Raw genomic sequence first — 15,377 nt, forward strand, 5'->3', positions numbered from 1 at the left:
ACCCCCAAAACACAGACGTAATAGCAAAAACCATGATAAAAAATACAGACGTAATAGCAAAAACATAATAAAAAAACAAAATACAAACGTAATAGCAAAAACATAATAAAAAAAATACAGACGTAATAACAAAAACATAATAAAAAAACACCAAAATACAGACGTAATGGCAAAAACATAATAAAAAATAAATTGCAGACGTAATAGCAAAAACATAATAAAAAAACCACAAAATACAGACGTAATAGCAAAAACATAATAAAAAAAATACAGACGTTATAGCAAAAACATAATCAAAAACCCCCAAAATACAGACGTAATAGCAAAAACATAATAAAAAAAACAAAATACAGACGCAATAGCAAAAACATAATTTTAAAAAAATACAGACGTAATAGCAAAAACATAATAAAAAAAATACAGACGTAATAGCAAAAACATAATTTAAAAAAAACCACAACGTAATAGCAAAAACATGATAAAAAAATACAGACGTAATAGCAAAAACATAATCAAAAAACCCCAAAACACAGACGTAATAGCAAAAACATAATAAAAAAAATACAGACGTAATAAAAAAACATAATAAAAAAAACACCAAAATACAGAAATAATGGCAAAAACATTATAAAAAAATAAAATGCAGACGTAATAGCAAAAACTTAATAAAAAAAAACCCACAAAATACAGACGTATTAGCAAAAACATAATCAAACTCAAAAAGGAAACTCAGATAAAATGTACAGGACCAAAAACGACAATGATTCCAGAATTAGTTTATTGAATCATCAATGACATCCCTTATCATACAAGTCCAGACAACATCTTTGCTATGTTAAAATCCAAATCGGATGTGACAAAGGTTCCACTGAACAGCAAACAATGACGTCCATAAATGTCATGTGTAGAAACATGACCCATCTGTAGGGTTTTGAAGTATAGAAACGGAGCGTTGGCTATCGAAAACTTAGTAAAGAATGGCGTTGAAACAACGTAGGCACTAAGAGCAGGGGTATACACTATAGACTACTGCTTCTCTGGATCAAATGGAGAAACGTTGTTACGCCTATTGAAACTATATTTTAAATAAATAATTTTGCATGAGTCAACAGTAATACCAGATGTTAGCTATGATGCATACACACTTTTGATCAATTTGGTTTTGTTCAACTACATGCTGAAAGAGCGATTTTAGTCGTGCAAAATACCATTAATCTATTGATTGTGACGTCATGTGTTAGCGAACGTAACTTCATATTTTTTTCGAAGAAAACGACATAAATATTGCGCCCACAAAATAATGACGTCGCAATGGATACCTACCCGCAAGGGAGTTAAATCTGTGATATGTAATTACGGAACACATGAGATCATGTGTTAAGACAACCAACAGAAAACAAAGAACTTAACGCATTAGAATCGCAATCGTCTGTTGGGAGATTTAACCACGGTTTCTTAATTACGGACCAAGAAATCCGATCATTTTTATCAGTCTAGTTACCACAACTATGCTTTCTTGGAAAACATAACTTATATTGGAACTGGAAATGGTGGAGCGCTGATTTTTCAAATCAAAGGTTTCGATGGATGAAGCTTTAGCCTATGTAATTGCGAATATCCAAGAAGAGTCAAGACATCTTACGGGAACTTTCAAACAATGTTATTTAAATCATTTCGTGATTAGGAATGTATGAGAGTGCAATTCTGACTTCGTTGTTTTACGTTATTCATATTAATGATAAGTTTGAAAATTAAGTGTAAATTAAATAATTATATACAAATGTGCATTTGACTTATATCAGAGACCTTTATAATCTGTGGAAAAAGTTAACAGCTCTTACTTCGAAAATATCAAAGGTTGAATTTTTCATATGATAATGCAATTAGATCCAAAACGTATTTTTTTCTTATTTGTTTTCCATTTCATTTTCATTAAACCTTTAACATTCCATTCCAATGGGAAAAACCTACGAGTAAGACAACAATTATCACGAACAATGGTAGATAGAGAGACTTTTGGCTGTGTGTAATACTACTATAAAATCACAAAGGGAATGAAACTGAAATCAGCTGAATTTTCTCGAAATTTATTTCATTATCAGTCGAAAACAAAGTATAATTTTCGAGTTAATTCTTCTAAATCTATTGTAAGGAACTCATTTCATATATAATTTAACTCTCCGACTTCATAACTTCTGTGTACATGTATGTTGAATGGTTGAGTGTCGTTGGAGTACTAGTGGGCGGAAGATATGAAATTGAAGGACATTCGTATAGATTCTATATAAGCCTAGCGGGATAAATGTCATCAGCCTCGATTGCTGTGAATAAAATGCTATTGTTTTCTTTGAACTTTCGATAGTTTTTCATGGCAAAAACATTGCTAAAACCTGGCACTCGATATATAAAACTATCACCCCTCCCTCGTAAATACTAGAAAATAGGAATCATGAAGGCCGATTTTCACATGAAAAGTTAGAAATCCAATGCAGGATTTGAAACATAATGCAATTAATCATATGAACATAAATATGAAATTTCGTTATGAAACACCCGTGTTAATATCATATAAAGGCTGATTTTTATCGTTTGAAACTTCAGAAATGAAATCATATTAACAAACTCTCATTAATTGAATAATAAAATATATTACACTGAGTTATGTGACAGTGCTATCCATGAACGATTCGTACACAAAAACCTGCCGTGGAGCTCTCCAGTTTCTAGACTAATTTTCTGTATTAGCTTCTTATTGCATACTTCTACATCACAAAATTCAATTTATACCAGCGATCAAAATTTAACACTTCATATTTTTGAAAATATTATCTAGGTGGATTTATTTCACGGGGTGTAGTAAATGCTAATTATGTTTTTGTTTTGGACTTTGTGATTATGTTTTTTCCGTTTTCACGATAGGTTTCAAGGAATTGCAATTTAATGTGAAAACAGATTTGATTGCCAGAAGTAAAAATATTTGAAGTACTATTATCTTTTCTTTTCGATGCCCCTCGAAATGAAACGTTCGTGGCATTTTGCAAGAAGTGGAAATAAAATCAATGCAGTTATCATCTACAATACAATGTAATTCATTTCAATTAAGTATTCTGTAGCTTTAATTTATTGTCGTGTCTTAATCATATCATAACCTTATCATAAATAAACATTATTTGTAACATTCGTCAATGTGTAATTGTTTTTTTTATTTTGTTTTTTGTTTTTTTTTGTTTTGTTTTTTTTTTAATTTTTTTATCTATTTATTGCATTTTGCGTCATTTTTATTAATAGTTGACATATCAAACAGGCACCTATAGTATCTTTGATATAATATTATATAAGTAAAATGTAAAAGTTAACTTGTATCATTATTCATTTTATCATGTTGATGATATAAAACAAAACACATGTGCGATTGTGAGATAAGGGGGAGTAACTCTCTGTGTCACAGTAAACTGAGACCAGTGTTATGCTAGGCCTATGCTAAATGGCATCCCATAGTTTGTTTGTTTGTTTAATTAATTAACGCCCTATTAACTGTCAGGCCTCCCATGTGTGCGGTTCGTAGTGTGTATGAAGTAGAGACTGACTAATCATACATTACCATTCTCTCTAAAAAAAACCTCACAAGGATTATAAAAATTGTATGTACAAGTTTATATATATAAATTGCACTTGAAGATTTGAGGTATGCAGGGGCGTAGTAAGGGGGGGGGGGGCAGGTGGGGCAACTGCCCCCCCGTTCCCCAGGACGGGGGGGCAAACATGTGTTTTTCCCCCCCCCCCCCCCCCCCCATTTTCGCCGACTGAAATTTTCTAAAAATGCTTATTTGAAAGAAAAAAGGGTCCTCCTGCACATTTTTCGTACTTCATTCTAGAAAATTTTCCGCTGCGCGGCGCATTTCCTAAAACGTTCAAGCACATAATGTCAAACCTTAAATAGTAAAAATTCAATACACACAAACTAGACTAAAAATGTCCATCAAGGGATTCTATGTACTATTTAAAAAAATGTCTCTTAAAAGATCAATTTGTTTATATGTCTTAGCGAGACAATTAATTCATTTTTTATGTCACACAACAATGTGCCGATGGTGTGAAGCCTGTATATTCAGATCGAGTAGGGTTGCATAATGTTATGACGACACAATTATCATTTCTAAATGCAGGTAGCTTTAAATCGAAAAATTACCATGTTAAGAACGCTTTATAATCATTAAACTTTATCGTAAAACTCATCTCAGCCATTCTAAATCGTAATTTTTTTTCCCGGGGGGAGACCCCCGGACCCCCCTAACACCAAATTATCGCGCCTTTGGGCGCTCGCAAATTCATCAAAATGCATCGTAAAACTCATCTAAGCCATTCTAAATCGTATTTTTTTCCCGGGGGAGACCCCCGGACCCCCCAAACACCAAAATCTCGCGCTTTCGGGCGATCGCAAAATCATCAAAATACATAAAACTCATCCCGGGGGTCACCCTCAGACCCCTAATAAAACACGCGCCTTCGACGCTCACACGCTAATTTGGCCAATTTGCGTATTCGTTAATTTCCTTTTAGCGACCCCACTGTCTATAAATGTGTACAAGGATTAAATTTATTGATATATGAAAAATGTACATAAAGCATATATTATATAGTTGGGAGTTGAATTAATTTTCGTCTTTTCGGGGCAAAAAGTCGAAAAGACGAAAATTAAGGTTTGTTAAATTTCGTCTTTTCGGGGCGAAAAGACGAAAAGACGAGAATTTTGAAGGCGAAAAGACGAGAATCAAAGTCGCTAATTAGCGTGTATCACTTTCGTCTTTTCGTGTTTGACTTTTCGTCTTTTCGTCTTTTCGCGGCGAAAAGACGAAATTTAAAGTTGTTAAATTTCGTCTTTTCGGGGCGAAAAGACGAAAAGACGAAAATTAAGGTTTCTTAATTCTCGTCTTTTCGGGGGCGATTAATTATTTTGTAACACATTCAATCATCTTATCAATTTTATTTTAAAAATTTTTTTCGGGTTAAAAAAAGTAATGCATTTCCTAAAAAAATTGTATTCTGTTTTCTTAGAATTGGTTGAACTTTTTCAAAGTTGACATCCTTTCTATGTCTATTCAAACAGGGATATCTTAAAGTTACTAACACATGACTTACAAAAGAGATCAAGGTCTGTAAGAGTTATGTCCCATGTTCCATGCGGAAGTTTAGACTAGTTGTTGTTTATTTTGAAAATTTTGTAGCTAATAACTTAATCATATTAAAAAACATGCTTAAAACCTCATTGTAAGTGCTATTAATGTAATAAATACTGGTATAATAATGAAATTTCCTATGAAAATTGTAACTTATGTGCAAATATTTCCGTCCTATTCAATGCGCATGTACGGAAGTGGATTTGATAAATCTTGGTAGGATGGAAGTGGTGAAGATGTGACAGGACAATAAAAGCCGTATCATTCGAAGATTTATGTTTAGAGAAAGTATAAACTTGGGCTAATGGCTAACACAGCCCAATTAGACTCGGGTATACTTCGTAGAAATCCACAGGATGATTTTGAGTTGATACAACGAGTGGGAAGTGGCACGTACGGAGATGTTTACAAGGTGAGATGAAATCGAAAAACATGATTGGGAGGAATCGTTTCCATTCAAAGAACGGTCTTCACTTGCTGTATCATTTAACGTGTTGTTTAAGATCTACAGTAAAAGCATGCCTATGTAGACAAATTGCTAGTAGAGGATGTGAATTAAAGGAAAAGAAACCAATGAAAGTCAGTAGCAATATACAGTAGCACCAAGTAGCCTTATCTTTTGAGTCATCGCTTGATTCCATTTGAATGGCTATAACCAATCCCTTACAAACTATATGTACACTATCTAGCAGTTCTCAAGCAACACATGTCAGAATTATAAAGAAATGTCTCTTTTGAATATGCCCACATATTGATAGTCATTTTATTTTGCTATGTAAATCATCTTCTTGTAATTATTTAAGTTAGGTAGGGGGCTATATAATTACTATCACTATCATACCTGTCATAACTCTGGAGGTCCGTTTCTAATTTCATAGTTAATTATATATATATCTGTTAAGCATATGGCATGTTATAAATATAAACATAATGTCCGTGATCAATGCGAAAACACAGCATTGAGATCAAATAAAGAAGTTCTTTAAAGAGGAAAAACAGGTTTGATATGATCTGTGTTGATGGATACCGCTTAAGACTTTCAAGCCAATTCAAGATATGTGATTTACCATAGAAACCTACACAGAACCTGTGCCCATGATCATGACCGTTACTTACGTTCCACCAATTGAGCTACATTAACTATATTGACTTAAAAAATGCATGGGTCATTTTCAAGAATTTGACAATCCTCAATATAAGAAATTTCATGGAACATAGGGGTCATTTTCAAAATTTAGGGGCTAATAGCAAATGACCCCCTCCAAAATTATCCCTGTCCTATGCAATTGGTGTCAAAGTTGAATTGTGATATTACCGTTAAGGCCAGTTGGCTTCTTGACTAGCATAACTATTAGAAATGCATCTGAAATTAAAAGGAAAAATACAGTCAAATCTGTCTTAGCAACCAACTTTGTATGGCTATCTCAGCTTTTTTTGTGTCTCAAAGTCCTAATCCTGGTACATCTAGGGTTACCCGCCCGACCCTAATTTTTTACCCCCAACCCTAATTTTTTTTCAACTTTTCTACGAAAACAAAATTAAAAGTCGGGGTTCTGGCCATTATTTTGGAGTGAAAGGCACTAAAAAAAATTCTTCCGACCTACCGACCCTTTTTTTTTGCCAATATAACCCTAAACAGACATATATTATTTTGTTGGCCTAAATAAACCCAAACCTATTGTCTAGCACATGTATTGAAGGTATTTTCACTGTTTTTTTATTACTTTCATATCCATTACTAGGCTATTAAACAGAAACTTATTCTAAATTGATTACTTCGCAGACTTCAGTTTGTTTACTATATATACTGTAACTGTATTCCTAAAGCTCAACAGCTTTTGGCGGATTGCAAGATCTCACTAAAGTAATCTTAATCAAGCAGAATAATTCTGCAGTCAGTTATCTCGTTCTCCCAATATATAATAATGGCGTGATTAAAAAACTGAATCTATTTATAACAGCTTTTTGATAATGATATATTTGTCTGACCTTAATTATCTTTATTATTGGTAAATTATTCCTTGAATGTGTATTCATGCCTGTAGCTAGGGCATGTACATTTGGCTCGTTAATTAGCTAACACTGAGAATACACCTGTCATAATTTACAACTACGTAAACAATGAGAGTGAGTAATGAATAACATGTACCCTTCATTTGAAAGGCTTTAATTCAAGTTCACTTCACAATGTAAAGATGATATTAAATCCTTTAAAATACCAGTAAAACTGTAATGGACTGACTATATCCAGGATCTATTTTACTGGTAGTTTTCATCACTACACATTCCATTGTATTCATTAATTTCCTTGGACTAGTATATAAGTGGCTGTACATTTATACTGTATATTGGATCACTTTTGTGTAACATTATTGTGTCATTACTTCATTGAAGTTTTTGCTGTAAACCATGCTATCAAGTATTTCTTCGATCAGTTCATACTGTAATATAAAGTAATACATTCATGGCCAATTGACGTTGGGTTTGTGTTATAGTATATGATATCTGTGTTTATTAACTTGTTCACAAAATAAATTGAAGGATCAATATATTTAACACAGTCAAGACGACATGTTCCTTTCATTCTTTACATTCAATGTTGTCTTCTAAGCTGTGGATGCTATATTGTATATATATACCGGGTATATGTAAGCAGAAATGCTGAACATATCTACAGTTTCTTTACATTATGTGCATGAAAAGGATAAGGTGTAGTCTTAAAAATTGTGCAAGTTAGAGTTCATATGTCAAATAAGGAACAAATTAAAAAAACTCATATATATTAATTTTTAGGCCTTTTAATTATACGTGTCATCTGTCATGTACAATGTAGTATATGTGGTTTTGGTTGATACCATTTATGTAAAGTATATCAATGAGGCATACTTTCTAACTACATGAAAATATCTAGTGACCTAGCTGTGTTGATGATGATATACACATATATATAGTCTACAGCGTGTTGGTCATTATTCAGGAAGTTACTTCCTTTTATACATAAATACAGCTTTCTTGTCAAATTCTGGGTCAGTTTTTGTTTTTGTTACACACATTATAAAGTATTAACAGTTTCATTTTTATATTATATCATTCCTTAAAATGATTGTCATGCTTATCAGGGATGTAAATAATTAGTTTGGGACTTGCTAATTATTAAAATTTATTTTTGGCATTACTGTAATAAAATTAAATACCTTAATTAAATAACTTAGGTACTAAGTGTAAGTTATCAATGTCGTTATAACAAAGCTAGTGACATTATCATTGTATTTAACTATTAGATAGTTCACATCAAGAATTTGTTTGTGGAAAGAAATATTTTCCAGTTAAGGGTGAAATTCAATTTCTTGTGCATTTCAATTAATTTTGCAAACCTTAGTTATTAGTCTGTAGTGTAAAATCAATTTCTTGACAAGTTTCATCACATAAATCTTCAGGCTTCGAGATTAAAATGTGATTTCAATATGACCACATTTTCAATTTCTGTATAAGAATTTCTTTAGCCATCCCATGATCGTCAAGGGACCAGTATACATATAGGGTCTTAGTTTGAACTTCTATTAAGAGAGCATTTACAAATTTTTACAGATTCCAATCATTTTTTTTCAGGTTTTTTTTCAGTCATAAAAATGTTTTTATAGGCATGAATATCATATACACTTGTGTCCACTCCCTGTTGTCAATAATTTACGACAATAGAAATATATTTAAAATCAATACAATGTACTATAATAAAAACTATTACTAATGGTCATATAATAAGCATCCATCAGCTTCATTTGCTTTTGAAATGTATGTTGAGATACAGTACTGGTCTTGTGGTTATAAACGTAACATATCAAATAATTTTCTGAAACACTGATGAGATATTCAATAGTTTTTAATTGAATTATTGTAATAAAATTAAAAAAAAAAAATTACTAGAGTCCAATTTGTGTACTTGCATATATTTATGCAGGTACTGGATTATTTAAATTTCTGATTAGGAAAGAAAAAAAGAATTAATTTATGGATCTAGGGAAACTTAAACCATGGCAACTCCACATATTTCTGCAAGGTATAGGTTTTATCCAATACTATAAGATGGTTAAAACTAAAAGAAAAAAAGACTTGTACCATGTTTATTTAGTCGTAGCATATTCATGCTAGTATCAGACAGAATGTATTGATCTTTTAAGTCTATGGCACATTGATGCCCTTGTGCATGTGTGAACTCTTCCTATTCTACAACTTCACTTTTAACACCACTTATAACACTTTGGTCTTTATCCATCGCTAAATATCCTCTGTACATTCATGTGTTCCTCGAGCTCCTCCCATGCTCAGATGGCCCATGGTGAGTTGTTGGGAATGGTACTACCGTAGCTAATAAAAACTGTCTCAACTGTTTCCTATCAATTATGTATTTCTGTAATTCAGTGTTTCCTTGAAATTTATTGAAATTGATTTCCCAGGGAACCTAGTGAAAGAAACTATCGGCAAAATGTTGTGCTAAATTATTTTGTCAAATTGATACATGAGGATGAAGGGGAGTTACATCTGTATTTGACCCATTAAGTACCCCTCCCCCTTTTTTGAAGCCTTAATTCCATATGCCTCAATATAATTAATTGCAGAACAAAGATATAAAAACTGATTATTTTTGAATTTCATATCTTTTGCTAATCAACTTTTGGCCTACATTGTGCAAAAACTGTGTGAAAGATTAGTCCAGATTTTAAAAAATATATATATTATAAGCACCTCGTTATTTATTCCAAATATTTTATATAATTAAGGGCCCTGGGCGTTACTTTGGTCAAATACGGTACCTTTATTAGATAAAAGAAAATTTGAGTCTTATTAGTATAAGTGATTGATGTAATTGATAAATCAATCGATTATCAATGTAGAAAAGATCATTCTAGCTTTGATTTATTAACTTATGAATTATTTATAAATGTTGTATCATGTTTTAAGCTGGAATGAAAGCGAGTACCAATAAAAGCAATTGATGTAGGATATCATATTTGGAGGCGAGTCCAAAATATTTATTTTGAAGTTTTTATTGGTCCCAGTACTGAGAGCTCGAAATAGAGGTTTTCAAAGTTTTTGAAATGAAATTTATAATGAGACGCTCATTTCATGAAGATTTTATTGTATCTTGATGACATTGTAATTTTTGGAAAGTATTAATTTGTGGTTGTCGTAAATCTTAACACTATATCTAGAACTGTAACATATACTACACATGTGCATAGCCTTCAGCATGTAAAAATATGATAAATCGCTTAAGGAGTTTTGTTTAAATGAATTGTCTTGTGGTTTTCAGGCCAGAAACCTCAACACTGGGGAGCTGTCTGCAATCAAAGTCATCAAGCTTGAGCCAGGTAATTTAAGTAACCATGGCAACAACAAAAATTTATAATAAATATTAAACGTACAAAAGTGTTACACTAGAAATTTTAAATTCCTTATACAGTTTCTGTTGGTGTTTATTGCCTTCAAAACAACCGCTGACTAAATTCTCAGTGAAATATTTCATAATAAACGATATTGATAATAAATGATGTATTACCCAAGAGAACCTCAGTTTTCTAATTTTCAAGATTTAGCTACACCAATGCACGATATTAGCTGGAAATTAACATGTTTCTCTATGAAATTGATTTATTGGTAACTTGACACTAGTTATTAATGTGATGTACTTATCGGCATGGATATCCTGTAAAACTATGGGGATATAGAGTTACAACAAATATAAATCAAGGATTTATTGATGAAGAATGATGAATTCTGCCGAGTATATGGCATATAAAAATGATCTGATATGGGGTTCAAGTGATAAAATCTCCATGTGATAAGATGACTATTTGAATTGGTCACATTTGTATATATATATATCATCAGTATACATTGTAGGTTGTGTTGTAGGTCTCAATGACACCTGTTAATGTGGGGTATTGTAATTCGGTTAATTGATACCTCTGTATGATTCTGTGGTCAATCAATATGATGATCTACAGCATGAGTACTGACCAATCTAATGATGGTATTGATTTGTACATGAGAGGGATAGATCACGTGTAGTGGTGCACAATGTACATGTTTGAGACCTGGCTCTACTGCAAGGGCAGATAATCTAGTTTGTATACTTGGGGTGGGGTAATTAAAGCTCAATTAAAATCATGTAAAGATTAGGAGAGTATAAGATTTGAATTAAAATGGTTGGAGACAAATGTTGACATATAACCACCAATGGAACTTGCACTAAATGTACTTCATTTATTACAATAATAGACAAAAATGAAGTGATTTAATTCAGATTTGAATGGAACTTTGCGCAAGATGTTTTCTATGGGTTTGGTCCTATTTACAACCAAGGTCATTTAAGGTTGTACCGATTTTATAATCAGGAGGTGGAGGAAAGATTGAGTACTGGAAATGCTGTCATTACCAGCTGGCAACTGTCCCATGGCCACATGGGATTCAAACTCACGACCACAGAGTGGAGGCTTGGGCAAATATGTTGGGACATATTATCCATTCAGCCACCGTGACATCTCTCTTTTTTCATAAAACAATTTTAAATGCTTAAAAATGTCTCTGTTCATCTATGTTAGAAATAAATAAATATATGCACCAACAATTTCTTGCCCTAGTATATTTTCCCAGGCAAATCTACATTGTGTATTATAATAAAACAACATGTAATTGGTACATTGTGATGTTGTACTTAACTGTTGTTCTACTTCCATTGCAGGTGATGACTTTGCTGTCATTCAGCAGGAGATTGTTATGATGAAGGACTGTAAGCACACAAATATTGTGGCTTATTTCGGCAGTTACCTCAGGTAATTTACAGAAAAGGAGTATAATCATAGTAAAGATATGTATGCTTGCTTTGGCATTTTTCAAAAACAATATAGATGATATAAACCTATATTTATAAAATGTCATGATTTACCACAAACATCTAAACAAAGAGAAATTGAAAGAGGAAACGATATTATGTAGTAATAATGACCAAAATACATGAATGTACAAGGAAAGAGTTAGGATAATTTCCTTGATGTTATCAACACTGGCAGTTCCTTTGATTGACCCTTGATTGACTGTAGGATTCATCCTGAAGTAATCATAGCTTTTGATTTTAAGCGAAAAATGTCAATCAGGATAATTTCAAAGAATAGAATACACTTATTCATAAATTTTAAAATGGTTTGTCTCATTTGAAGTAGCTATAACATACGGATGACTTACCCAGAAAGTGCCAATTAAATATCATGTGTTTTTTTTGTAATCATAAATAATATCTGTTTATTATATATTTTACTGCAACTACTGCTATATATAATATATAGATATTTGAGAGGCTTTCTTTACTATTGAAATACAAAATGTTTACTATATATACATGTAACACTGTTGGGCTATCATTATAATTATTGTTAAATCAGAAGTTAGACCAACAGTATCTTTCAGCAAAAATTAACACACTTTAGCACATATTACATCATGTAAACATTACATCGCATGTATTGTGTTATCTGTGTCTTTTATCATGAGAATTTTTTTAATTTCCGTGGTAAAATGCAGGCATTCATTTTGTTTGTTATCGGAATATCTCAGAGAGTTCAGTTACATGAACGACAACTCTTGCTAAACGTACAAGGGGCTCCGCATGGGGGAAACATGATAGACCAATCAGCGAAAATGATGCATGGATGAGTTATAATAAATAATGATTTAAATATCAACTGTCATCTTTCTAAAGATGGTAGGTTTTTACCATTGTTTCCATGATACTATTCTGTTTGTACTGTTCTGATAGTTGATCATTTTGTGTATTTTGTAGAAGAGACAAACTATGGATCGCCATGGAATACTGTGGAGGGGGCTCTATGCAGGACATATACCACAGTAAGTGGATACAAGAGGTTTGGTGGTGTTTTAGATAATTATGAATAATTGTAGTTGTTGGTGTGCAAAATGCAGATTTTCTGAGTGATCATTTTTTCCATTTCTCTGAAAAATACAGGCATGCTGAAAGGAATCACTGGTTAAATTGTTCTAAAAAATTTCACTTTTAAGAAATGATACCCATTAAGCATTGATTTTGTTTTGCTAATTAGGTTAAAAATTGAAGAAATTGGTTTTCAAACAAAATAATGTTCATAGTCCATTAAAACATAACAAAATGAAAACATCATTTAAGGGAGTTTTTTTATTAACTTTATTGTAGAGACAAACTATTCTATAGATATAGTGTACTACCAAGGAAATATTTCATTAACTTCTTTTTTCAACAGTCACTGGTCCATTGTTTGATCTTCAAATTGCCTCTCTCTGTACAAAAAAAAAAAAAGTTGGTATTTCATTAACTTTTTTTCAACAGTTACTGGGCCATTGTCAGAACTGCAGATTGCCTTTGTGTGTCGGGAAACACTAAAGGGACTCCTATACCTCCACAGTCGCGGCAAGATGCACCGAGACATAAAGGTAAATGGCCGTGAACGTGTAGAAACACCACTGTAACATAAACCTCCTCAACTGTGTCATTGTCAATTTCTAGTAGAAAAGAGGAAGTTGTTATGAAATAGCATTTATGCTTGTTGTGAAAAGGGGTTAAAATGTAAAATCTGTGGTCATTATTTATCATTTAACGGCAATGTTGAGTAGTAATTAGTTAAAGTGACACATAATTACACATAACAAAATTTATTCAGAGAAATGAATAGTCTCTAAATGTATATGAACATGTCACTTACCAAGAAAGGACAATTCATTTATAAAGATTTGTATTTTTTGTCGGTTTTTAGGCTTACATGTATTTTATTAGTGAAAAAACTTCCTGTTAGATTATAGGATAATGGTAGTATTTAGGGACAGGGAAGACATTTCTGTTGATGTTCATTACTGATTAATTCATTCATGTACATGTACAGTCAAACCTGCCTATGGGTCACCCTGTATATTAAGTCACCCTGTTTAATGCGTCACATCCAAAGTCCTCCCGCGAGATTTCCTATATATATCACCTGCTTAATGCATCAACCTGTCTAACGCGTCTGCGGCACACATTTTTTTGCACATATTTCGTACAAGACCTGCATAATTCGTCACTAAATTGCCGATCCTAGTCTTGCCTACATACCAGGCAGTGGGGTACTGGCTTGATTATTAAACAAACAAAAGAGGTGTGAACACTCCTTGACCAGCACCCTACTGATCCTAATTAATTAGCATCCTGGGGCTGTATTTTCTAACTTGGCTTGGCAGTGTCAATTTCACGTGTGTAGGCCTATGTGTGTTACGGCCGATTATGAAGCAATATTCTGGCATTTCAATAAATTTTGTGATTACAGCTAGTGAGTATTACATCAAAGACAAAGTCTGCTTATAACTGTGAATGATTTACTCGTGTTTTTAATATTTAATAGGCCTAACACTCAAGTGTAAGTCACAAGCTTTGCAATCGTAATGGCCGCCATTTTGGGTAATTGTAATACTTGATCCGGAATGGTTTAGAATTTCCAGACCTCACAAATAATCATGTTAAAAAAAATGGAAGGGGATAAATTTTCCGAAATTTTGGTGTAAATTTAAAATGAAAAATCTAAATAAAAAATATCAGTTATAAATAATTTAATTTTAACATTTTGATAGTAATTTATAATTGATTAAAAAAAAATCTTTCAAAGAATTTTACTTTTGTTTTCTCTCTCAGATTAAGATACATTTTGACTACAACTGTAACAGATTTAAAAATATTTTAGTAATTAGTAAGTGCTTCCGTTGTGATGAAAATTAAGTACATCCATAATTGTGAAACATTTAAAACTACTTTAATTAAGCCCTAATTAGGGCCCCGCATCGAGATGCGGGTGCCCTATAGTAATCAGGTTGTCCGTCCGTCCGTCCGTCCGTCCGTCCGTCCGTCCGTTCGTCCGTCTGTCCGTTTTTTTTCTTTTGCACATTAATGATGGAAGGGAGTGGAGTATTTTCCCCATATTTTACATGATGATTCCCCATCCATCCTAGATCTGCTTGGTAATTTTTCAGGCTGAAATTAAATTAAAAAATTGGCCATCTTGGATTTTAACATTTAAAAAAATCACAATGTTGTTGCTCTTAACTGATAAACATTTTGTTATAACATTATGATGCAAAGTTGTTCAGAATTAAACAAGGAGTTGACTGTCCAAAGGTAAGGTCATG

At 32.4% G+C, this 15,377-nt stretch overlaps 1 protein-coding gene across 9 annotated transcripts in view; it reads left to right on the top strand.

The window, feature by feature from the left end:
* Nucleotides 1–5,376: 5,376 nt before the first annotated feature.
* Nucleotides 5,377–15,377, top strand: part of LOC138318310 (mitogen-activated protein kinase kinase kinase kinase 3-like) — a 46,624-nt gene continuing 36,623 nt past the window's right edge. For all 9 annotated transcript variants that reach the window (XR_011207874.1, XM_069260530.1, XM_069260531.1 and 6 more), the window contains exons 1-5: nt 5,377–5,589; nt 10,489–10,546; nt 11,920–12,010; nt 13,015–13,079; nt 13,555–13,658. Coding sequence is in view for 8 of the 9 variants with exons in the window: in XM_069260530.1 (XP_069116631.1) it covers nt 5,482–5,589; nt 10,489–10,546; nt 11,920–12,010; nt 13,015–13,079; nt 13,555–13,658 (426 nt within the window). In the remaining variant the exon portion in view is untranslated. The remainder of the gene's footprint in view (nt 5,590–10,488; nt 10,547–11,919; nt 12,011–13,014; nt 13,080–13,554; nt 13,659–15,377) is intronic.

The sequence above is a fragment of the Argopecten irradians genome, chromosome 3 (genome assembly GCF_041381155.1).
Source record: "Argopecten irradians isolate NY chromosome 3, Ai_NY, whole genome shotgun sequence".
In the NCBI taxonomy this organism is placed as follows: domain Eukaryota; kingdom Metazoa; phylum Mollusca; class Bivalvia; order Pectinida; family Pectinidae; genus Argopecten; species Argopecten irradians.